The sequence below is a fragment of the Leuresthes tenuis genome, unplaced genomic scaffold, assembly GCF_036924035.1.
Source record: "Leuresthes tenuis unplaced genomic scaffold, fLeuTen1.0.hap1 SCAF_1, whole genome shotgun sequence".
Classification (NCBI taxonomy): Eukaryota; Metazoa; Chordata; class Actinopteri; order Atheriniformes; family Atherinopsidae; genus Leuresthes; species Leuresthes tenuis.
In genome coordinates, this window is record NW_027325355.1 from 20,752,730 (window position 1) to 20,778,436 (window position 25,707).

At 43.4% G+C, this 25,707-nt stretch overlaps 1 protein-coding gene across 13 annotated transcripts in view; it reads left to right on the top strand.

The window, feature by feature from the left end:
• Positions 1-3,553: 3,553 nt before the first annotated feature.
• Positions 3,554-25,707, top strand: part of mbnl2 (muscleblind-like splicing regulator 2) — a 46,795-nt gene continuing 24,641 nt past the window's right edge. For 4 of the 13 annotated variants that reach the window (XM_072363979.1, XM_072364327.1, XM_072364254.1 and 1 more), the window contains exons 1-2: positions 3,555-3,807; positions 13,791-14,730. In XM_072363979.1, the coding sequence (XP_072220080.1) occupies positions 14,557-14,730 (174 nt within the window). In that variant the 5' untranslated portion in view covers positions 3,555-3,807; positions 13,791-14,556. Of the gene's footprint in view, positions 3,808-6,773; positions 7,077-13,790; positions 14,731-25,707 lie in introns of those variants that run through there. The other 9 variants (XM_072364471.1, XM_072364631.1, XM_072364677.1 and 6 more) reach the window with 4 other exon arrangements.

The following is a 25,707-nucleotide window of genomic DNA, read 5'->3' on the forward strand; positions in this document are numbered from 1 at the left end:
TATGAGGACAGGAATGGGAATAGGAGGAGAATTGAACGCAGCGAGTGAGTTTTGATGCTCGTGATTCCTTCACACCTGTTTTGAGTTTGGTTGATTAGCCTCACACCTGTGCTGTATTAATCATAACTTACCTCAGTATTTATACTCCTTTGTTTCTTTTGTTCTTTGCCTGATTGTCAGCATCAAGCTTTCCAGCCCTTTTGATATATTTATTTGTTTCTCATTAATCATCTTAAGCTGTCTTTGTGTCTGGTTATTGCAGTCAGCAGGAATTACCTCCTGTAGCGTCATGTGTTGCAGCAGAGCCGATGAAGCCTCTGACCGAACGCACTCCATTGTTTGGTATCTAGTAGGTGGGAAATATTGTCCATTATGTTAATCAACTTGTGAACTTGTTACAGAGGCTCTCAGCATGCTCTCCTGCACTCATCAGTGTCTGACTTTTCATTCAACTACTGTTTTTCTCAGCTCAGTGGAGCTTTTAGCTCCAGTTGAATACCTACATAAGGTTTTGGATAGACAAGTGAGACATGTTAGGACTCCAAAACATCAGATGAAGGAATGAATGATGCCCCATCAGGTGACCTCCATAAACTTTAGAATCAAAGCCAAGGAAGGCTGTTGCAGCTCGGGCAGCATGTGTGGTCCAGCACTTCATAATGTACATTGGTTTGATCCTTAATTTGTCATCTGTTTGTCTAGTTGTCAACAAAATGTACATGACCACCACCTTTTATATGTATTTATTTGTTTCAAATTTCAGCAACTTTTCACATTTAGGGTTAGGGATGTGTGTGAATGCAGGATATTTAAGGTAAATGTTTTGATTCCATCTCTCATGACTGTAAGGATTGTGTGCTCACTGGAAAAAAAACAACTGCGGAGTGATAAACCTGTTGGTCTGCCTGGCTCATTATTGAACACTATCATCGTATATTCTGATACGAGTCCTGGAGGACTGCATGAAACAATTTGAACAAACAGCTGCGGCAGAAGAGTTACGATGATGCATATATAGTCTTTTCTCATGTGAGTCTGGCTCAAAATGGTTCCCCTCAGCATTTTGAACAGTCTTTTTGCTGCAGCATCGATGCATTTGGGGATCATTCTGTTTAATGGAGGTGGGACCACCTTCAATCCGTCATTACTCGTGATTAGTAAAATGCCCATCAAAGTCAAAGTGGGAGTAAAATGCTCAGGTGATCTCTCCACAATCAATCAAATTGACTGAACCACACTAAGAGATTCAAACACACACACACTCCCTCTCCACTGAGCTTTGTGTCAGTGGTAAGCTGTGCTGCATTAAGCATTTGGGTTAAAAGCTTTCATAATCGGGTATGTTCTGATTTGGAGTACAGAGATTTCCAAGATCAATACTGTCCTTGACAAGAGAGCTTTGACCATGATGTGTTGGTGTGTGTGTTGTTTGTGTGTGGAAGCAAAATAGACCTTATAGTCAGAGCTTTAGCCCTCCTGTCTGTGTGTGTGTGTGTGTGTCATGCATTTTTCCAGTCTGGGTGTCTGTTTACTGTTTTCTGTCTGTGGGGGCAAACTGCTTCCTACTGCGTTCTCTTTATTCTCTGTTTGAGAGAAACCAACATTGGTGTCCTGCAGATACTGTGGTTATTTTTCTGCCTGACGCCTCCTCAGTTGATCCTGAGGTCCACTCCACAGACTGGCACTGCAAAAAAATGCAGCGTTAGAACCCGTTAATGAGCGCGACGCACACAGACGTCCGCTTCGGTTTGCTTTAATCTTAACACAAAGTGATACATTTGAAATACAGATGTGCGAGTGGATTCGTGTTACCTAGCGATAAGACTTTTGTTCGGTTTTCTCCTTTGCGGCTGAGATGAGACTTTATTTCATATGAAATTCAGTTTCTTTGACAACTTATGAACCACAAAGTTTAGTTGTATGTCTTTCAGCAAACTGCCACCTGTTCCTTAAGAGAATTTCTCAAAAGTTATACCCAAAATACTGTGTTGATTAATTCTGTTTATGCTCAAATCAAAGTCTGCCAAGTAAAATAGCTGTGTTGACAGATATTTCAAGTCAAATTTCTTGTTAAAAGGATGTTTTTGCAGCCTTTTTCTGTATCTTTTTACATGTCTTTATACACATGAACCCAGAGTATAGCTGTGCATTTCTTTGCGAGTGAGTGGGTGTTCAGGGACTTTTAGAAAAGTATGCCAGAAGCAGCATTTTTACAAATGCCTCCTCTGCATGGTGATCAATACGTAAGGGGGGGTTAGCTTGGCCCATATGAGAAGGTTTTCATAAACAGTGACGTCTTCTAAAAATGTTGCTTTTCTCCATTAGGTGTTGTGCTTTACTTCTTCTGTTTTCTGTTACTTCGCTTTGCAATCTTTATTTTAGTCTTCATGAGTTTAGTGAATAACAACTTTTGCTTTGCTGTCAGTGTGATAGTCGCATGAAAAATCATGCCATGAACAAATCTGACAGGAGGTAATTGTCTGATATGCAACATATCGGCTGCTACCATCACCGTACCAGCTCCATAAATTTCTCAATTCTTTAAAAAATAAAATATATAAATTAAATTATGCTAAAAGTTTGCGTCCTCACAAACTGTGATGTCTTTATTCCCAACAGCATTCCACTGAACCAGGCCTTGGCCCTGGCAGAGCAGTCTACCATGGCTATGTTCATTGTTCATGTGCTCAATAGGCAGCACATGGTGTAGGCAGTAGTCAGTGGGGCTAAATTTGTGCCTCTCTGCTCATTCCGGGGATATTTGTGACTTGCTCCTTGTTGACTCGTCGTGCTCCTTGCTGACAACGGGTCTCTGTGTGTCACATGCTGCTAAAGCCAGCCAGCTGTATGCAATTAGGCTGCAAAATGCTAGGGATGCATAAGGTCCTCTGCAAAGCATCAAGTGGCGGTGACGGACAGATTTGAGTCCGTAATCGGAGGGAAATTCTGATTAAAATCCTTTTCTGTTATAATTGTTATGAGATTTATTTTTGGCAGACTTGAAATAACAACACATGACATATATGCATCAAGTATTAGAAATCCTTCTTGCATTGATATCACTTAATTGAGAGTTTTTAAATAGTATTTCTTATGTTAACCTGAAAAAATAACATGTTCGAGGAGAAGTGATGGAGCTTACAGAATAAACTACGCTATGTTTCATCAGATGTTTTCATTCTGATGATGGCGGGCTACTTTGACAGACGGCCACTGGTTCATAAATCAGAGGCCCCATCTTTTCCCCGAGGGAGATTCACAGTTGTTTCCTAGGTAACAGGCACCCCTACACGCACACCCCACCCCTACCCTTGCGTTCTCTGGACTGTACCACACTTATAGCAGGGTGGAGATTCTCTTGTAAACTGAGTAGGATTTCATTTCTATGCTAAAACTCACAAAACATCATTACATTGTAACTACAAGAGTCTTGTCTTTTGGTCACAGTCTTAAGTGTTCGAATAGTTGAGAGCAAATGCGTTATTAATGTTTAGACCGTAGTCGTAACCCCCCCACCTCAGTGGCGACCAGTGAACATTTCCTCGAACTGTCAAAATCGCTTGTTGCTTCCTACCCTAGCCTTAAAAGTAGTTAGCGAGCTAGCGTGTAGCGAGTCATAGCGCTTCAGCGAAAGCTATTTCACAAGCGAAAAAGTTTGCTACTGAAAAGAAACCGTGACAAGTGTTAGTCGGAGACCATTTCCGCAGCCCTGTGCCGAACTGCGGGTCTTGCTTCAACGGAGACAGCGCTCTCGAGAAGCCTTGGTGGCCGCATGAGTGCAGCTGGATGTGACAGGTTCGTCATCAGGTAAGCTGCAGGTAGTTAGCCTAGCAGGTAACGTTAGCGTCCCTGTGCTCTGTTAGTTGTTTACACACTTGTAATGGCGTTGTTGGAAATGCAATAACTCTTGGGACATCAGGGGTGGCTAAAACGCTCATAATAGTACTATATCGGGTAACCTAAAACGTGACTCGCGATTGGCTGGTTTGCTATGCTAGCTCCCAATCACCGTCCAGACAGCTAATGAAAACAAGTGAAAGCTGTTTCATTAAAACGGCGTGAACCAAGATGCGTTGGCCACGTCGCTGTTGTCCCGTGCATCCCTCCACCTCTCACTGATGTGCTATCTGGGACATGCTGCGTGCTGCTAAGGCGCTGATGACCTAGTAAAATTATGATAGATTTGATAATCACTTATTCGTAGTTATTTATGCATACTGTCTGTTCAATGAACAAGACATTGGGAATAAAACTGCAATATGGTGAAAATTATTGGGGTTGCTTACAAGAAAAAGTGAGGCATGAATGGAAGAACATTTTAATCTACTGCAGTTTACATATAGGAAAGGTTAATAGGTTTTTAACAGAGTTGCCGAGAGGGGTACAATAATAGGTCCCTCAGAAATGCAAAGTAGCGTCTCAGAACAGAACTGTACCAGTGGTAACAGGGTGAGACATTCAGCAGGCTTTGCTTTCCAATGAACTACAGATATAGAAAGCTAAAATAGGCCTTCACTTGGCGTTTTTGAAATTTTTATTTTCATTAAGACTGTAACACTCCACAATACACTTTGATTTTCAGTGAATTTTCTCTTTGTAACCAGAAATATAGATTTTAGTAAAATCTGATCAATTACTGAGAGATTAACTCTTAAAGCAGCATTTACCTGTGCATGCGTTACACAGTCCCTTATTATCAGTGGTCTTGTGGACCTCTTCGATGACAGACTTACCAGAAATGGCTTCAAGCGGAAGGAAGTCTTTGCTGCTTGATATTTGATTACAGCTAATAATAGAAAAAGACAGCTGCCTTTTCATTGATCTGTCAACGGTGCCCTATTTCTAAGCTCTGTTTTTTTTCCCTCATCATGTGGAACTATCCAGGACACAGTCATCTGCTCTACAAGGATTTTTCAAACGCAGTTTTAACTCCTCAGAATTTAATTTTTTGTCATTCGACGCTGCGTCAGAACCTCTTTCGTATTTGAAAATGAAGCCGCCTTGGGTCACCGAATCCTAAATCTTGTTGTGTGTCAGCAAGCACAACCGTTTGGGGTCAAACAGGACAGGGATAATAAGAGGGGAGGGGATACCGTGTGGGAAGGAAGTAGCTCAGCTTGTTTGTCTGCCAGGCCTTTGTTTGTTTTCCTGTCGGACAAATCTATTTAGAAGGTAGGCTATAATAGGTCTGCCAATGGAAATTAGCAACAAGCTGAACTTGTTATACAGTTATTGACAGTTATTCTGTAATGTGGTTATTTAGAAGTTAATTGTTGCCAAATGAGAGATTGATCAGCGTTATCTATCAACTACGATTGTTCTAGATCAGTGAGTTATCTTTTCATACCAGCCAAGTTATTCCTTGTGCTAATTTTCAGTTGTTGCCATCGAGGAGCTTTCCTCCTCATGTTTATGCTCTTGCATCTGTGCACATGGTACAGTGTTGTCGCGAGAATACTTTCACCATTGTTGTAAGGTGACACCTTTGCTTTTGACAAAGGGTGACATTCCCCACCTCCCTCTTTATGCTTCATGCAATGCCAGAGTGCTTGTCTGTGTTATTTCCCTACAGGGTGCCCTGATGCCTTGTCTTATTTGCAGAGGTGGACAGTTTTCCATGGGAGAGAGATTAAACCCCCCCCCCCCCCCCAAGCTTCCAGCTTCTCCAAAATATTTAGCAGATGCTTTCCAAGTGCGGCATCTGATGATTTATAGCTATCAAGGCATAGTCAGATGGTAAATATGTTTGTTTATCGTCGAACTGCAGGGTGTGTTTATCCTCATTGATGTCAACGAAACACCCAGGCTGTCACGTCATTCACACAGGCTTTGTATGAGATAGAGGCAGAGAGAGATGGACAGACGGTACAGCTGTTCTATTGAATCTGGATCGAAAAGTCATGAAGCTGGATTTCTGACTCATCAGTTCTGTGACGCTCCGGTGTCACGGCTCATGTGATGCCAACCAGCATGTCATCAGCTGGTTGGAGGGGAGAGGACGGGCGGGGCGAGGTAGGACAGACTACGACCTCCCAACCCCCCCCCCCCCATCAAATTCTGATGCAATAACAATAACAGAAATGCTCAGTGCTGTAATTTTCCAGTCCAGTAAACTAAGGAATTAGATTGAAACGGAGCTCGAAAGATAGCTTACAGAAATGCAGGATATGCACAGGTGAGGGATGAAGGAGAAGACGAGAGAAAGGTGCTTAACAGAAGGGGGGGAGAGGAGTGTCTGGATGGTGGGGTGGATGAGTTTAGAGGACGGATGCTGAGAGGAGGTAGAGGAGAAGCAGGCGGGGGAGGAGGTGTAGTGCTCCTGTTTCCTGGGGGGATGGTGTTAAATGCGATGATAGAACATAGACAAGGACAGTGCTGATCTTCAATATGCTGCTGCTGCAACACTTTGGTTGTTGCTTTGTGTATTCTGCTTTGCTATCTAAACAGATCTGGAGTTGATCTGAATTCCGATATGATCAAGTTCAGCAGGACCAGAATGTACATAAATTATTTAATATGAGATCTGGTTGAGTAGTGCTGGAAATTGGGGAAATACCTTTCAAGATCAGTATTCAGGGGTTGTTACTGTAAGCGCAGTATTCGCCCCGTCACTCGTCTGCTCTCTTCCAATGGAGAGGCACAGAAAGCTGGGATTCAAAGTAGCTGTTATGTCATTGGCTGGAGCTGTTAAGGGGCAGGTCTTTGCCACAGGCTGGTGGGCAGGAAGGGGCTGGCTTTATGGGTGTGTGTGTGTTTGGGGGGGGTTGGAGGGAAGTGTTTCAGCCAAATAGTTTGAGTAGACACTCTTCTGCTTCCTGCCTGCCCGCCTGCCTCGCTCGCTTGCTCTGTGGCTGTGAGTGAGACGTTGAGAGAAAATCCCTGTCTAGGCATGGACCTCTGGCTGCAGCACTCGGCAGCTCGCAAGGAATGACAACAGTTCACATGGTCATTAACTCCACTCGCTAAGGCTGAAGGGAGAGCCGCACTGTAGCTCTGTGGCACAGCAGCACCGGTGCCTCCTGTGTTTGGGACAAGACGGAGGCACACAGCAGAGCTCCTGGAGCCAGTCAAATGAGGTGGGAAAGAACTGTCGTATTGGCGTGCTTTTTCTTCTTCTTCTTCTTCTTTTTTTTTTTTCCGGGAGTTTTGCTGCAGTGTGCTGCATACCAGTCTGTGTGGGGAGGGACTTCAGGGAATGTTTTATCTGCACGAGAGAAAGAGTGTGAGGCAGAAAACAAGGAAAGAAAATGTGGAGAGTGGTATAAATGCACAGGAGCCCCAGGAGCTCGTGGCCAAGCAGTAGCTGTCTTCATTGCAGTTTCCAGTTCTATGATGGACTTTCTCTCCCGTCTCCTGTGGGAGAGGCATTATCACAGCAGTTGACTTGCCCCCTCAGAACAAATGTCAGGAGCTCCTTTTTTGCCACATGAGCAACATATTTTTCACCGTCTTGTGAAAACCTTGTCGTGTCCCATGGTATTTCCCTTGGCACTGCTTCCCTTGTGTGGTTTTTACAAAGTTTTTTTCCCCTCAGCTCTGTTGTTAGGACTAGCTAGAAGCAAAGGTTGTTTGCCCAGGATGTGATGTTTTGGCACTCCTTATGTACGCTGACACAAATAGCTGGTGACCTAAACGAACTGGAACTTCACGGTTCTAATAAGGCTCACATCATAATTAACCTTTTGAGTTAGTTGGGGCACAGTAGACTTGTCCCTAGCTTTCCGCTGTCTGCCTGGATTTAGCTTTGCAGTCGACACTGGGCCTGGTGCGGTCAAGCAGTGGACCTCATTGCCTGCACGGAAAAGGCCAGAGTGGTGTCATACGTCTGGCTGTAGATCAAGGGGAAGTGGGTGTTTTCTAAAATGGAACATCAGTCCAGCCCTTCCTGTTCATAACAGAATGGGCTAAGTCACAGACAAGCACACGGTCTTTACCCTCGACTTTCTTGACAGGTAAATTGCGGCTTGAGTCGTTATTAAAATTACTCACTGATAAGTAGATTTTCCAGATATTCTGCATCTGAAAGAAGCTGTTCGATTGCTCCATTTTACAAAGGTGAGTATGCTGAATTATTCAGCTTATGTGTTGTCAAGTACAACATTTGAATATGAAGTTTTAAGATCTGTCCTCCTTTTGATAAATATTCCAAATGTTTCAATGTACTGTGATTATATCAAATTTTGAATACATTTGTGCCCGTTGGAAGTATCAAAACAATTATCGTAGGAATGGTGCGTCTACAGAGTCACATTCATTAGACTGGGATGTCCCGTTTAACTCTTATTTATCTGGACAGAACTACTCACCTCTGGCAGACAACTGCACTGTAATTAGGTGGTGACTTGCCTAAGTCCCTGTGGCTAACCAGGGAGCAGAAAAGAATGCTCAGACAGGAAAACAAATCCATTTCCTGAGCACTGGAGTTGATATCAATGTGAAAAATACTGAAAATATATCTTTACTTTTGTTTTTCTCTATTAAGCGCAATATTTCGTTACGAAGCAGACCACTGATGAGGAGAGGAAAGCCCAGTCCAATATCATGAGCTGGGTTATTCGGGTCACTGTGGTTTAGCTAAGGCTATTATGATATGGGGCACACCTACCTGCTGACTCTGTGAAATGCTTCTTCTGCTGCCTCCCAACAGTAGCTTAGTCCGGCTATAGCCTCTGCTGAGCTCACTCACCCATCCTTATCGCTAATGGCACTTGATAATATTGAACACAAGGATCCTTAGCTTATGCCAAAGACAATTTCATAAGCATCGCAGCTTCCATAGTATTAGATGCGAATTAGGCTACAGGTTATAGGTCTGCTCTGATCCTCTGGAAGGTGCAAAGGAACATTTAGCAAGTGAACACAGTGCTGATGTCATTCTGAAAGCTACGTTAGGTTAGTTGGGAACAGAGAACATTTTGATAAAGCTTTAACTATGAGGCTGACTCATTTTCCATTACACCCTGGAAACTGGACATTTTCCTTTTTACCTCTGCAATGAGGGCCTCTCTCCACAGCCTTGAAAAACATTGACCACTTGTTCCTCTTGTCCATGCAAATGACTACGCAACTGTGGTTTGCCGGCATAAAATGGTAATAAATGGAAATGCAGACACTCAGGGACCCTGCCTCTGTGCTTGCATCTCCCAGCCATTTGTAATTTTTTACTTTGTTCTGTTGGAAACACCTGGCCGATGCCACAGTGACTGTCGTCACAAGCGGACGGCCGATAGAAACCAGGTAGCTTATCGTCTCTTCTGAGCAAATACAAGCAGCAGAGATAAACTGCACTGCACAGCCGGGGTGCACAGATACCACACTAATGGGTTACATACGTGGTATTCAGAGGTCAAGCCAATGACTTTCACTCGAGACACCCAAGTCCCGCTGACTCTCATTCAATTAAGCAGACTGACCAAGATAATGCCCCTGCCAGCTGGCCTTTGTAAGCGTCAGTAATCCATAAAGTCCAGTACTGGGGTGCTTTTCTTCACATCTCTATCCTACTTCATCAGGTCACCCTGTCTGTCCACTTTCGCACAGGACACAGAGCGGACAAAGTCCTCTTACGTAATCTATAGAATCTCACTTCAAATGTAGTTGAGTTTAGCTCATACAGAATGACTGACACTAGGTGAATGGTTATTAATATTTACTCATCCAGGGCATCAGGTATTGAATAGAATAATTGTATGTTATTGCAGAGACATTTCAAAACAAACATATGAGTGTTGCATTGGACATTATTACATTGTACTATACAGTGATGCAAATTCCTGCACCTGGATTGACGTAAAACTGCAGAAACAGAGACTAGGTCAGCCATGAGGCTCTGCAGGCAAACTAATCTCTGATTCTTACGCAGATTTTACCTGAAGATACTGTTACAAGGGTTTACTGTAAGGTAGATACCCACTGCATTAAAGAGGTAGTCAAAACATTGTGTCCTTCCATCATTTCATACACCAGCTTTGTCCTCAAAGTGTGCCTACTAAGCTCAGTTGAAACGAAGACGTGCTGCATTTAGGTGTCGTAGATGCAAAGCTAGGGTTACTCAAGCCAGAGCACACAGTGTCCAATATTGTCAAATCAGCCTAAACTAAAACTGCATGCACCACCTCTTACCTCAGCCATTTTTGCCAAGTATTCATTATCACAAAGCAATTTTCTTCCACTGTGTGTTTGAGTTTGTCATACCTCTTGGGAAGAGGTGTTATTATATGGCAGAGGTAATAGTTTTCTCCATAGGTAACAGTTTGCTTTCCAGCAGGGGCTTTGCTGAGTTTCAAGAATGAACAGGGCTCAGTTATGCATCTGATAAATAGCCAACATGCCGTGGCAGCTTCATTTCAGTATTAAACATCTTATCTCATTATGCTCCTACTGCTCTGGTCATATTTGTTGATCACGTTTGCTTGTGATTTCCACTATCAGTCATTCTTTTCATCTAGATTTGGTGGATTTCATCAAATTTTAGCACCAGAATAGTCTCCGTTATTCCACTGAAATATAAGAACCTACTGTAGTGGTAATGACTACGGGAACAGATGTGTGGTCATGTTCCTGCAAGTTTTTTTTTATCTTGCTACCACCCACATAGGGGTCCCTTTGATCTTCAGTCTTCATCATTTGTTTTGAATATCTTTTGTGACAAACCTTGCTTTAACGTTGCCTGTTGAATCTTCTGTGATCTGTTTAGCTGACCCTCACCAAGCGTTATCTAACCAACTGTTAGCATGTTTGAATTTTCTGCAGGCTTTCTGTAAAGCTGTAAGGCGCTGCTTTCTCCACATACATCTGACATGTGCATCTATATAAGACTGACGCTGAGTTCCCCCATAACCCTTAGCCTTTCAGCCACAGTGTTCCATCATTTCAGGCTAGTCATTTAACAGAAAACTAGCGCCACCGTCTCTTCACACACTGACGAAGTAGGTTAGCTTGATCACAGACTTCTTATGGCTTCTAAAAATAAGGAGGGATTAATTGTTAAAGGTCAGATCTGACATGATTCTTACCTGACTGTCTCTTCTGCAGCGATTGGCTCCCTCCCTGGGGAGAAGATGTGAAATTAAATCCTGCCTGAGAGACTGGAGCCTGGGCGTCAGTACGATCGGCCGAGGAGGCTTCTGATCTCATTTCACATGATCAGCACTAAAGTGGGACAATATGATTAGCAAGACAATGGTTTGAATTTATAGGCTTGGAATGGCATCGAATTTGTGATGATCTCAAGGGGAAGCATCTTTCATCTGCTTGTAGTCAAAGGAAAATCGGCCTGTTTGTGTGACCACAAGCCACCCACCACCTCTTTTTTTTAAGTCTTTATCTGGTTCGACCTCCTTGTTCAACAATAACTGTAACTAAATGTTTCTGCCAACAGTTGAATCGGTACCGTTCATCAGCCAGAAGGAACTTTAGTTGATTCCTCTGTACGGAGCGGCTTAAAGTTTTTTAAGTGTGTTTTCTCACATGAGCTGTTCACCTCAGGTCTATCCATGATCATTTTGTTGGATTAAAGTCAATACTTTGACTTGACCATTTCAAATCATGAACTTTACTGTTCTTTTAAGATTTTCTGGTAGAACTGTGCAGCACGACCCACTTCTTTTATAGATTTACTTGATGGATGGTTGTGTTGACATTTCCCTGAAGGAAATGCTGGTATTATTCAGAATTTTTCCATCTGATGCTGAACCAGAGGCAGCAGAATTGGCCCAAACCATGATGCTACCAGCTCTTTGTTTCAGATTGGATGAGCTTCTTATGCTTGTCTTTTGTCTTTTCAAACCCAGCGCTTCTTATTTAAACCAAAAACTCATTTTCTCATGAGTCTTCAGGCTTGTCCACTTGATCTTTAGTAAACCACAGGCTGGCAGTTTTAGCTTCAGTTTTCTCCTTGCGGCCCTGACTTTTTCCACTTTCATATACTGCATGTATTGCTGCATCCCTTTATAACTGGATGTATTACTCTATCACAAAGCAACCCTGTGGAATCTTTCTGGCTTTTTTGGTTTAATTGGGTTCCCATTATCGACTTTTAGTAATTGTGTGGAAATGAGATCCTTCCCCAAGTGGAGGAGTTCAAGTATCTCGGGGTCTTGTTCATGAGTGAGGGAGGAATGGAGCGTGAGATTGACGGGCGGATCGGTGCGGTGTCTGCAGTGTTGCGGGCTCTGCACCGACCCATCGTTGTGAAGAAGGAGCTGAGCCAGAAGGCGAAGCTCTCTATTTACTGGTCAATCTACGTTCCCATCCTCACCTATGGTCACGAGTTGTGGGTAGTGACCAAAAGAACGAGATCGCGAATACAAGCGGCCGGAATGGGCTTCCTCCGCAGGGTGTCTGGGCTCTCCCTTAGAGACAGGGTGAGAAGCTCAGTCATCCGGGATGGGCTCGGAGTAGAACCGCTGCACCTCCGCATTGAGAGGAGTCAGATGAGGTGGATCAGGCATCTGGTTAGGATGCCCCCTGGACGCCTCCCTGGTGAGGTGTTCTGGGCACGTCCCACTGGGAGGAGACCCCGGGGGAGACCCAGGACACGTTGGAGAGACTATGTCTCCCGGCTGGCCTGGGAACGCCTCGGGTCCCCCCAGAAGAGCTGGAGGAAGTGGCCGGGGACAGAGACGTCTGGGTTTCTCTGTTGAAGCTGCTTCCCCCGCGACCCGACCCCCCAGATAAGCGGTAGATGATGGATGGATGTGGAAATCTGATGAAATTTTAGGTCATTTGTACAGAAATATGAAAAAAGACTTTCAAACAAGTCTCAACTTGCCCTCATTAACAAGTGATGCTCCTCTTAGAATTTAGATCAAAAAATGTTTTTTTTTTTTTTCTTTGGAGTAGCATGTAATGATTTCTTGGTGTTAGCTCCTGTGTTTTTCTGTTTTCCATCGATCTGTTTATATACCTGAAATAGTACAAGGATAATCTCTTAACCAGAGCTCTGAATTTTTACAACCCCTCTTTTTCTCCTCCCTCAGTCTGATGTCCTCAGCCCCTTCTCCCGCCCTCAGTTACCAGGAAAACATTTCCAGATGTGCCAAGAAAAGAGCTCCCTGTGCAGTAGCTTAGTAATGGATTTCATACTCTCAAGCCTAAAGGTCACTTCCTCAGATTGTTGCTTTAACAATTGTCTCCCCGCTCTCCGTAGACAACAATCAGACACATGGGCCACATACAGGCATTCCCCACATGATTGTAAATTGGCAGGCTTCTATCAATGAGCCAGTACCTAATTAGGATGGTGTGAGCCGAGTGAATATTGCAGGACACTGGTCAGCGTCATAAACAGGTCTGGCAGTGGCATATGCATCTGTCTCGGTCCCTCTCTGGCTGCTGGATGGCTGCCCAGAATAGTGCTGCGCTGCGCGGTTTTCTATTGGTTGCTGTGCGTGGCTCTACAGGGCAGACTGGACTCTGTGGCGTTTTTTTCTATCTGTACTCTGACTCTGCACTCTTGTCCACTGTCTCATTGCTTTTGCAATTCACTGCTTTGACTGTAATATGTTAGAAAGTCGGGGGGCTTGTAGTCACTCATACAAAAAGCACACAGCATTGACTGGGGGACTTAGATTCGAGTGGTTTCTGAATAACTGTCCTTTTTCTGGGATTATTAACTTTGTACCCTTCAGCATCCCTCTGAAGCACTATTCACTTGGATATATACTGACATGCATAAACAAACACTGTTACCTGTTGAATAATTGTTACAAGCCATTTTCTCTTTCTGGAAAAATCTCACTGTTTGTGTTTTTGTCTCTTTCTTTCTGTCCTTCCCCTCTCCATTTCAGATCACTGACAGAAAGTGCCTTGTAAGACAGCAACCCTACTTAAAGATCCCTGAGTGTTTCTGAAGAGCTCCAGATTTCCCTTGTGCAGTCGTCACAGGACACAGCTCGGCTACAAGCTCCCTGACTGTTGGTTTGTCCCTACCTGATATCTGTTTGAGGAAACCTTGAGTTAAAAGGTTACGCTGCCGCACAGCTGGCCAAGGTGCCAAAGCTTAGAGAGAGTACTTACTGAAGACTTTATACAATAGACAGCCTCAACTTTGTGTTGTGCAAAACTGTGCCATTGTACCTCAAAATAGGACCACTTTTTTCACAGCCTCCATCCCTGCAAGGACATCAGCACTCATAACGGGGACGTTTTGAGGACATTGGTACGATCAGTACAGGTTGTCTCCAGGCATGCCCCCTCTGCCTTGTCAGGGGTCTGCACCTGAGACTTACTGATAGATGAACAGTTAGCTGTTTGACTGACCAACTCCACGGTAGTGCAGTTGTGCATTTTCCATGCTCAGGTCACAGAGACGTTGGCAGTCCATTACCTCTGATTCTCTGTCTGCAAGGACCGACCTCATCCGCTGACCTGAAACAGACTATTTTTATCTACATGCCCCATCGGTTTTAACTGTTGTGTGTTTTGTTTTATTTCATTATCTTTTTTTTTTTTTTTTTCGTTACTGGAACACTTCGAAACACCCCCTCAGAGGTTAGCCTCCTCCTTAAGCAAGTGGCCCCTCTCCTCCCTAGCTCTACAGCCATTGCTCTTGACATGGCTCTAAACATAGCCTCGATACGGGACACAAAATGGCTGACCCTGGAAGTGTGCCGGCAGTTTCAGAGAGGGACTTGTTCGCGCAGTGATGAAGAATGCAAATTTGCCCACCCACCCAAAAGCTGCCAGGTGGAGAATGGGAGGGTGATCGCCTGTTTTGACTCGTTAAAGGTAAGGACTTCGGTATATGTGCAGTTAATGAGCACTGGATATTAGCAGAATGTGAAATGATGTCTTCTAGATTATTTTAATTTATTCTCATGAATGCCTGACTTACAGAAATCCTCATGGCTTCTACTTCTCTTCCAAAAGAACTTAAAATGTGCATTAAACAAAAAAAATGAAACCTCTGCTGTACCAATATAACATTTGATATGAAATGTTAGTTTTGTGGCTCCTAATGGTGGGTGGGTGTAGGTTGTCTGCTCAGATTAGCATGTGTGTCTGTGCTGAGCTGCAGTTAGCAGACCAGCCTGACCTATGAAGCTAAAGGCCAGAGAGGTCTGTTGTCATGTTCAACACCACCACAGATGTGTGTGTGTGTGTGTGTGTGTTTATACGGTAAGTTCTTCTAAAGTTACCATGCCCTGTCCATCGTGAGTACTTCGAAGGCGAACATACGATCGCCTCGAGTCGTTCTGGGGCTTCTATTCTTGGATGCATGTCAGGTGCTACACTGCATACAACTGAAAAACATCGACAGTTTGAACCCGATTTATAATTGTCTCACAAATTCAAGAGGAGTTGTAGGCATTGCACGTTCAAGATGTGGTCAATCCGCTTTTTTATTTTATTTTTCTTACTCGATCAGATAGATTATATGCTGTAGATGGTATTTTACTTTATTTTATTGATGTAATGTTATATTGCTTTTATTTTTTATGAACTAATTGTTGCTTCCTTTTTAAATCAGGTTTACACCAGACCCTTTAAGGTCTCCCAAATTATAGCAAGGTTGATTCCCGCTAGCCCTGACGTGCTGCAGCTGAGGACAGCTTATTATTTTTCAAGCTGTGTTTGGGGGGGGGGACCAGATGTGACAGTGATAAATAGCCAAAGAAACTAGAGCAGAACAGTGGAAAGTTTGTCTTATTTAAGCATACGCTGTCCTTACAGTAGCTGCTTTTTTACACATTGTGTGAAGAGTGCCTTTCTCTTCTTAACTCCCTATGGAGACAATATTCAACTTTTAACTTTCTAAAGCATGCAGCATAGCATGTAAAAACCCTCTTCATTACAAGCTGCTCCTGTTCAGTTATTTATTTGGCGCTGTAAATACAAACTGCTTTTATGGTGTTACCAGCTGCTTTCTTGGCTAAGACTTGATCATAGTGAGGCCCACTCAAGTTATTGCTTGCAGTCAGCCTTGAGTGACATTCTTTCCCAGCTGCCAGAGTTTGTGAGCTGTTGCGCTGTTATAGTTTAATGAGCAAACAGCTGACCCTAATCAGGATTGATTTGTTGTTGCGCCAAGGAAGGGTAGGCCTCACATGGAGCTTCTGCAAATGCCACGATGCCTTAATGATTCCCAACTTGTTATCCTTGTTAGGAAGAACTGAGCACTGAGTCTCAGGCTCGAGTCACATTTCATGTGGACTTATTTCTTAAGACTCCTTAAGACTTACTTCATCATAGTGACCTGAAGGGTCATCTCTTTTCTCTAACACATTATGTTTTGACACAAGTTAGGAAAAGGGATTTCTCTGCAATCCTCCTGTACATCAACATGGCAGCAGTGAAGGATGCAATCATACCGATGTCATCTATGGACACCTCAGGTCTTCATTTGAAAAGGATGGCCTGGTGGCCTAGTTAGTATGAAGCAGAGACTATTTATGGCATGGTGGGCACTGTGTTCCTACAAGTCAGGTGAAGATGCGGTAATGGGCACTTATCTTTTTGTGGTTGTGGATCGTGTGCCCAGAATCCAAGATGGTTTACAGGGACCCCTCTGTAAACCCCTCTGTAAACATGTGCAACCCAATTTTATGCCATATCATATCATGACTAGACTACAAAAGTTTTTAATGCGATTGCTTTATCTTGGCCCCTTTTCCCTTGTCTTTGTGTCGCAGCAGCATACTCGGCGGGAAAAAAAAGCAACATTTGTTACATTTGCTTAACTTGACTGATAGGCTGCTGTGATAATATTAATCTCTGTCGCCTTGGGATGCCCATGACCTAAAAACCCAATTCAGCTAACTTGTTTAACGTATAGACATACAAAGAGACACTATTTTTCTTTTTCTCTTGGTCCCTCTCGCTGTCTTTCTCGAAGGAGTATACAGGATTCTCTGTACTTTTAACTCCAGCTCACCCCCTCTTTCACAAATACTTTCCTCGTGACTGCTAAGAGAATGAACGCTTTATTATGCATTAGGAAATGTGTTTCGCTCCACGGCGGGCTGATTTTCACTCCATTACACCCATATCATCTTCCTGGGTCTTCCCGTCTGATAGGGTTATCATGCCGCGGCTGTGTGCTGCCAGGTGGAACTTGGCCGATGATCATAGGGGCCCTCTCAATAAACTTGTGAAGGGGTAACACTCAAGAGGAGGAAGGCTTGGAGGTGTAACTCCGTTGTTGCGTTCGTCGGGCAGCAGTGTGCAAACAAACAAAGTGGACAATTTTGACTGTCAAGGTTGTTGTTTTGAGGCTAAGCTGGTGAAAACACTCATGTGATTACAGTGGCTCCTTGTTGAACTCTAGTGGGTTTTTTTGTCAGACATAGCAGATAAGCTGTACTTTCAAAAGTTGATATTTTGTAAATGATTGATATTTAGTCGCCAGCGCAGTGGGATCTGTCAGAAAAGCTAGAAATGTGTTGTATGTTTGGGTTTTTTTGTGTTTCTTGGTGTGAATTACATTTGACAGCATAATAGAGTTATTGGTCCTGTGTTGACATCCACTCTCACTCATGAGACCCAGACTTTTCAGATCTCTGATCATTTAGGTCTCCAGCAGGCAGTTATAGTCGTCACACCATGGATAGAGAGAGTTATTATCCGCTTGGAAGCAGCCAAGTTTCACTCTGGAGCTGAGAACGCTGGTTTTGCATTTCTCCGTTACTTGTGCTTTGCATGGGCCAGATGATTTCGAGGAATCATCCCTGCTCGGTTTGCGCCTTCATTCTCAATAATAAAGCTCGCTGCATCCTGACACCACACTGCTCTCAGCACTTTTACAGTTTAATGTCCTGGGGATTATTTTTGTCCCCTTCATTACAGTTTGGGGCTTCAGAAAAACTCACCCAGTGCAACACATTTGTCTTTTCTGGGACTATAACAAGATGCTTCTTCTCTGTCCGGCTAAGCAGAATTCATATTTGGTCGGTAGACATGACTTTGATGTGTGTTTGAGCCATTCGAATTAGGAAAATGACATGCAAATCAAACCCTTTTTTAAGACAGATGTGCTGGCTGCCAGGCACAACGTGACATTCAAATGTCTTTTAAGCTGCAGGTTTTGTTAGCCAGCATTAGAAAACCACCCTACACATTGCATTGAGTCGATCAAACAAAGCCAAATGGTTATTTTTTGCTGCCATTTCCTTTTAGCTTTTTGATAGTTGTTGCCCGGTGACCATGGAAACCATGACGGAATGGCAGTTGTGGAAAGAGTGATGGTGGGGGCTGCAGGAAATGAGCGAGAATACCTACCTTAATGGAGAAAATGCAATCACGCTGCTCATGTGATGATGTCACATTGACTCTGTTGCGGACATTAGTCTTTTATTGATGCTTATCCCTCTTCTCTTCCTATTCATCCTCCTCCATCTCTGACTATGCTGTCACAGGGTTCTGCTTCCTTCTCTTTACCGTACAAGATGTCCAAAATGCTTGTCTCTTTCTTCATTCCACATTAATGCACACATGCAGGTTTTAAATAAACAGGAAACACAAGGCAAAAAGGCAAAGAAGAAGCAGCTTGTGGAGAGATCTAAAATACTTTTCCCTAAAACTTTATGCCTAAATGCTCGAGACAGTTTTGACAGGCTTTTTCTTTCCAACCGTTACACAGCAGATCAGACGCCTGATAACTCCGTTTAGATTCTTTTTTTTTTTTTTTTTTTGTACCGGTCACATTTTTACCAGGTGACTACCACGCCTGACTGAGCTTCCATGGTCTCACAGGATGGTTGGGGGAAGGAGATAGTCTGCTGCATCTGAGCACGATCATGTTTCCTCTACTTGCGGTTGTCAAAAAGAAAGTGGTGGAGCAGGAGAAACAAAATAAGGTGTTTTTCACTTTCAGGTGTGAGTGCTTTTCTTATTTGTACCAGCGTCCTGCTTTCACTAACGCGGTGAGAGCATCTCAATCTGTAGTTGGCTTCAAAAAGAGCATATTGTAAGTGTTTTTTGTGGTGGTGGGGGGGGGGGTGGAAGGAGTAAATAAAGACACCAGGGGAATGGAAGGTGTGAGTAAGTGATTCAACCACTGAAAGAAATATAGTCGAAGGAGTAAAAGTGCTTTTTAAACACTTTTAAACTAATGAATAAAGACTAGTTGGAGTTGAGCATTGCTCTGCAGGAACCAGTGGTTACCAGACTATGAAAGTTAACTCTAATCTGCATCAAATACAGCTTTTTTTAAATGTTGGCGTAACTGACTTAACTGTAAGTGCCCTCCTCTGAGCTCACTGCATTTGAATTTTCTCTTTTTTTTTTTGTTTTTGCGGCTCTTCGAGATGCTTCGTTGAGCATGAACTTTATGCTCACGGCCTCGGCCTCTTTTTTCCTCTCTTGTTTTAAAAGATGGGCTCGGCTACATTCCTCAGCGTAATCCTCTCGAACTGGGCCACACCCTGGGCAGAGCAAACATGTGGAGGGGAATGTATGCAGTGCAGCGGTAGCTAGTGTTCCCCCCAGGGTCATTCACACAGACACAATGAGGCACTGACTTGAGCCTAATGTGGGGCTGCAGTGGACGTGGCATGCTTTGATGAGCCCCTCAGAGACCCCAACTGCTGCCATTCCTTAAACAGTCCTCTTCGCACACAGGCACATGCGTGCACACTCAGTTTCTTGCCAGTGCAAGCCTTGCCAAATTTAATTTGATCCACGTGATTTCACCCCCTACACCACACGGTCCTAATCTAGCTGATCTGGGGAAGAAAAAAAAAAAAAAAAGACAGGAAGAAATTAAAGGAGGGAGAAGTTGTATTGGCACACTGTCTCATGAGTCCAGCGTACTGGGCTCTGACTGGAAATATCCAATGCTAAAAGAAAAGAAAATGATTTTATATTATATTTTATTTTCTCTTAACTAGTGACTAATCTTCTATTATTACACCAGTGTGACAACATGATTTGTCATGGATGCACTTCATGTCATGTAAGTTGTGTTGCACACCTCAGTTACATGAGGTCAGATTACCTTCAGGCAGACGTCATGCGCTGGCAGTATTGCATGGTAATTCAGTCTGCCTTCTGTGGAAAACAGCAACCCCAAATCCACTTTTGCCTTCCATAATACACTGTTATGACACATCTTCTGATTTATAAACCTTATTAGTCTTCCTGCGATGCAGCATTCTTTTGTTAGAGTTGTCGCTCTGCATAAACCGATCGGTTACATTTCGCTTTACTGACTTTGATCTAAAAAGTTGACCCACAGGCTGGTTTTTAATTAGGCCAGAATTTTGACCCACATGTGTTTTGGTCAATGCGTGCCAGAGTCTGTGAGTGACTCTTCTGATTGTCACATTCCTAAAGTAATCGGGAATTAAAGTGAAATGCGGAGCTCCAATATCTTGACAAGGTGTGTGTTCATGGTTTCCTGCTTTTAGATGGCTGAAAGTAGGAAAACTGAAATCGCACTTCATTCACTTGCTCTTTCAATGCATAGTCTTTTTGGTTGCAGATCTGGTCCTGCGGCAGATGAAATTCAGTGAGGCATTTTGCCTTTTTTATGTGGGCAGAAAAACTAAAAATAAAACGCAGTCCCTGGCAATAGTTGGGCACATTTAGCAGTGGTAAATGCAGTTTTGTTTGTGAAGCAACAGGATAAGAACAAGCTGCACTATTAGACTTTATGTTTGAAGTAATCTTTGTCCTTTAATCAAAAATACACCCGTCTCTACATATGTGGATTTCTAATGCACTGCTCAGATGCTCTACAGTAGTCCAATACTACTCTTCATACCACTCTGCTATTGTGCAGCCTGTGTAATGGAGTTGCTTTTTTTTCCTTCTTCTTCTCTTCTCTATGAACCATAAAATGAATGGCACTACTTTTGTTCAGTGTCAGATTGAAGAGTCGGTTTTCTTCACCTTATGAGCTGCCTGCAACACGATGGAACGGCCGAGCACTGAAACTCTGCCCATCTGCTGTGCCAGAGTCTCACCTGGTCTAAGTCCACCCACTGCCTCTGAGTCATCCTCGTCCTCCATCACTCTCCTCTGCCCACAGTGCTGATAAAGTACTTGATTCTCTGCATCCCCCCCCCCCTTCTCTGTATAAAACAGCAGCTTAAATCAGTGCTGCAGAATCAAAGCCATCCTCACATTTGATGATTTCAAAGCCAACTGGACTCAAACTTCCTTACTGCTGCAGTCGTAGTTGCTGTTTTGAGCACCTCTGCAGTAAACCTGAAGGCAGATCTATGGCAAGTCAGGCGGGAGGCTCGCTGTGACTTGACCTTTGGTGTCTGTCTCATTAATTATCGATGTGTAGTTTGATCATCACTCAGAGACAAACCCGGGTTGTCTGAGAGAAGCATTTCTTTGCCTGCTTTATTAATTGGAAGCTCATGTTACGTTGTTTAAAAAATGCATGTAATGTTTGGAAAATCAGTAGCTGCAACTCTCCTCTTTTTTCCTGGAAAGGCCAGCGGTGGCAGCTGCTAGCCATAACATGTTAACTGCGTTGCTAATATAATGAAACATATGGTGTTTAATGTAGCCCGTTTTAAACATCGAATATAATCTTTATCGGGGAAATATGTTGACTCCGTCCCCCAGGTTTCTTTAACTCTCTGTGATTATTTTAAAATGGACAAGCTCATAAAGACACAGAGCTAAAGATGCTCCTACCCAACCATCATTAGCTTGTTGGCACACATCTTTAGACACACACACACACACACACACACACACACACACACTTTGGGAGCTACAAACAGTTAGACAGACAGGCCCAGCTGCCTCCCAGGGGCCTGCCTTTATAATGAGACAGAGATCTTCTTAATTGGCTTCATCTAATGAGCCAACAGAAATGCAATCTTCAGGGGCCCTCCTGTAGAATGGGCTTCCTGCACTTTCTTTTTCCAGATGACTGTTGGTCTGTGTCAAACAGACAGTTGTGAACCAGGCCTACCATGACAAACTTAATCCCCTGTGAGGTTATGTCATGGGTGAGATTGACAAAGTTGGTTGATGAAACGTACAAATGTGCGTACCTGCTCTCAGGTTTGGATTTAGGTCTTAATGGTTTAATAAAGTGGGGAGTTTAGATTGCGCTTATGGTGATTGGCATGGACTTCTCCTCCTAAAAAGCAACAGCACAATGGAGTTTAAAGTTTGAACTCCTGGTCTGTCCTGTGAGTCTTCTGACTCACATCCCATTCAGGACAAAAAGTAGAGCCTGACTTAATATCTCGTTAAATGCCGTCTATGCTGATGATCTGAATGGAGATCCACAAATCAGCGATAGCACTTTAACTTTCTGCCCCCTTCCCCACACATGATCTTTGAATTTGAATGTGGGCCCTAATATACATAAAAAAGGAGCAATGATTTGAATCATTGTGATAAGATTATGTTGGCCTGTGTGTTTGTCTAAAATAACTGATACTCAATGCTACCACATACTATATCATGCATTCTGTCAAACATCAATCTTAATAGGCATCTGAGAATGACCTGATGTCACTCTTGCATATCATTGGATGCGTAAAAACAAGTATAGCACTGCAAACTGTTGCCCTGTCCAAGCTACATGTATTATTTGTAGCACGCTCTTTCCCCTTTCCCCCACCTCACAGGGTGGCCATACCGTTAAGGTCAACTTCAGGCCATTACAGCATTGGGGGGGGGTAGCATGCAAAGTTCATGGACGAAAGTGAGATGGCCAATTTCACACCCAGCAGATGCCTGCACCAGTGACCCACAGTGACAGGTGGGGGACACTAATTGGCAGCATGAACCATCACCGAGGATGCTGAACCCATGGTGGGTGAGGAAATGAGGGTACGAAGGGAAGAGGCATAAATTGGCACCACAAATCATTATAACATCCATGTTAGGAAGCATGTCAGGGCTAACGTATAAATATAAATGTATATACATATTCTTGTCTTAAAAATGCATTTAGTCGTTCTCTGTTCCGTTTGCATTTCAGCATCTAACTGGATTCATTCTGCCTCTGGCTCTCTTTCTTCTGACTCATTTGCTAAATAATCCAAAGCTTACCTTCAAGAAAACAGGAATGGTGATGATGTGGGTGAATAGTGTGATCAACATGTTTACCCGCACCTGACAATTTTTTAGATAAGACCCACCGTGCAGCTCAAAGGCCAAGTCACTGCCCTGGTTTATTGATCTCAATTCTTTGACCAAAGGACTCTTATTGCTTTAACCACGCACAAGCACTCATGCAGCTCGCTGTTCCTCAATCATATAAGGACTGTTTTCATCATCTCCGTGTGGGATTAGACTCTTCAGCCCACAGGAGCTTGCAGAGGCCTCAGAGGCCTCATCACCACAGCCAACAAACAACATTTCAATCCTTACTCCCCTTTGGTGTCGCCCATCAAACTGAAATTGCCCAGCTATTTGTACAATTCTATTTTCCCGATTTCTACCCCCACCTGGTCTAATTTATGTACATTTAGTGTACGTCTTGCAATTTCATCTACAGTAATTGTGTTTTAGTCAAAGAAATAGAAAGAGCGGTGTCTAATCATGGATGCATGGTAGCTGTGGGACCAAACATCTCTGGCATCATCGAAGATACAAAATTCCTAACTTGGCAGTTCGTGTGATTTTGACGTTCTTCTTTAAGTAGATGGATTCTCCAGAGCTTCTGCAGTTTGAAATGGTGTAGAACCCCCCCCAAAAAAATATGTACATCTCAAGTTTTTTTTTTTTTGTCAGCAACCGAAGCTTTAATCTCAAAACTGGAGAGTAAGCAGCCATGCAACATTTCTCCCCCTATCTGCTGAGTGTGTTAGAAAGAGGCTTTGATGAATAGATCTGCTCTCTCCCTTCCATCTCATTATCCTCCTTTATCTTTTGTATGGATTTACACAACTCCTCAACACGCTCTGACATGCTGTCGATAGTGTCAGCAGGGAGGGAAGATTTAGCCCAGTCGTCTTATTCTTTACTTATTTACAATTTTCCTGCGTTGTTTGTTTAATTTCTCTCATTAGCATTTGTAGTAAGTTTGTACGCTGCTGCAGAGCAGTTTCAGCTGTGATGGTTGAGGAGTGATTGAAAGCTGTTAACAAATGTAAAATTAGGATGTTAAAATGAGGTCTTTATGCTGTGTTCTCTCGGGGCTGTGACACAGTTCTTTCCAAACTGGGCCATCAACATCACGTAACCTATTTCTATGAAATCTTTCACCGGTGTGGCTCGTTGAAGTTAGCTGCAGAACGACTGTCGTATCAGCGCAGAGTTGACGAGATCTGTCTTCCCAACATTGGGAAATGTAAGCTTGTTGAAAGCAGGTTAATGCCTCGGACATCTAGCTGTGACTCACCCATCAACGGAGTTAGAGGTGGGGAAATGTCATAGCTTATGTGTAGTAAAGGGGCACCTATGTGGGACAGTGAGCCCCCGGCTTCATTTCAAACATGCCGCATTGGAGTGTGCACACGTTGGCTGTTTAATGTGTACAGTACCTGCCTATGTGCGGCGTTGATGCCCGTATGTGTGCACAGATTAAACGAGCTCTGGAGGGTGGGTTTCATGTCTCAGCAGGTCACAGATGATCAGATTAACTGAAGCAGGGCTCCAGCCTTTAGCGGGATTAGCAGCATGGGCCAAGGCTTTGCAGGTGCCTCACAATGGTGTCATTACAGCCCCACTTTGGACAGGCAGGTTCGGATCAAGCAGGGACCTCATACCATTACCTGAATGTTATGTTTTTCACAGTATTCTTACTTTTTTATTCTCCTGCAATCATTCTTATATTTGGAGCCAAATTACCCTGCCCTTTACATACAGTATAGTGCGATTCTTTAATTTATCATGGGGAATTTGGACAAGTAGTTTTAACATTTCCTAGAGCTGCCTGACCTACAGTTTGAGGGAACCGATCACAAGCTCAGTGTGCCAGCACTGTATGGTGATAACACAAGCATGTGATTTTCAGCTGATGCTGCTATTCTGAGACGCCACCGCACAGACTGGCAGGGAAACGGGAAGCATCAAAGTTGAATGAAATGTTAAAACAAGAGAAATGGACCCACTCTGCTGATCAAGATACTTGATCATTACAGACAGCCTTTATGGACACTTCTCAGATGGAGGTGGGAGTGTTTACTCTTGAACCCTGTGGGAGAAAGAGTCCTGATATCCAGGCGTCCCAGGACAAACGAGCTCGAACAAAACAACATGCTTTATCACACCTCGATCCCACTCTTCCTCCTCTGTGTGTATACGTCTTCATAGCTCTCCCCTCCTTTTTATCCTTGGGTAATCTCAGGCGTGTCAGCAGCAGTACCACTCCTTCATCTGTGGGATTACAGCCAGTGAAACAAAGGCACTTAATTACTGCTGAGGCAACAGTCTTATGTGTGTGCCTGCTGTGGGTGTGTTTCTCTGCTTTGCAGTTGGGAAAATAAAAGAAAAGAAAGCAGAATATTGTTTCTAAATTGGTCTGCTGCATGTCCATGTTTGTATTCACTCCCATTATTTTTAATTGTTGTGTAGTCTAATAGGTGGGAAAATATACCTGTTTACAATATAATTAGAGCTGAAAAAGGAGCGTGGAGCTGGGCTTTCACAACACTTTCACATTAAATGAGTAGCGCTTACCCACTGTTAAACACTGATCCCTGATCTCCATTACCAACTGAAATGTAAGCAAAAAGCTTTTGGCTATCATTTCAAAATGGATTTTTAATGTTTCCTGCTGTCCTGAAGCCTCACCGCTTCAAACAGACCCATTAGTTCAAACCGATCCATTAGAGCCCAAAA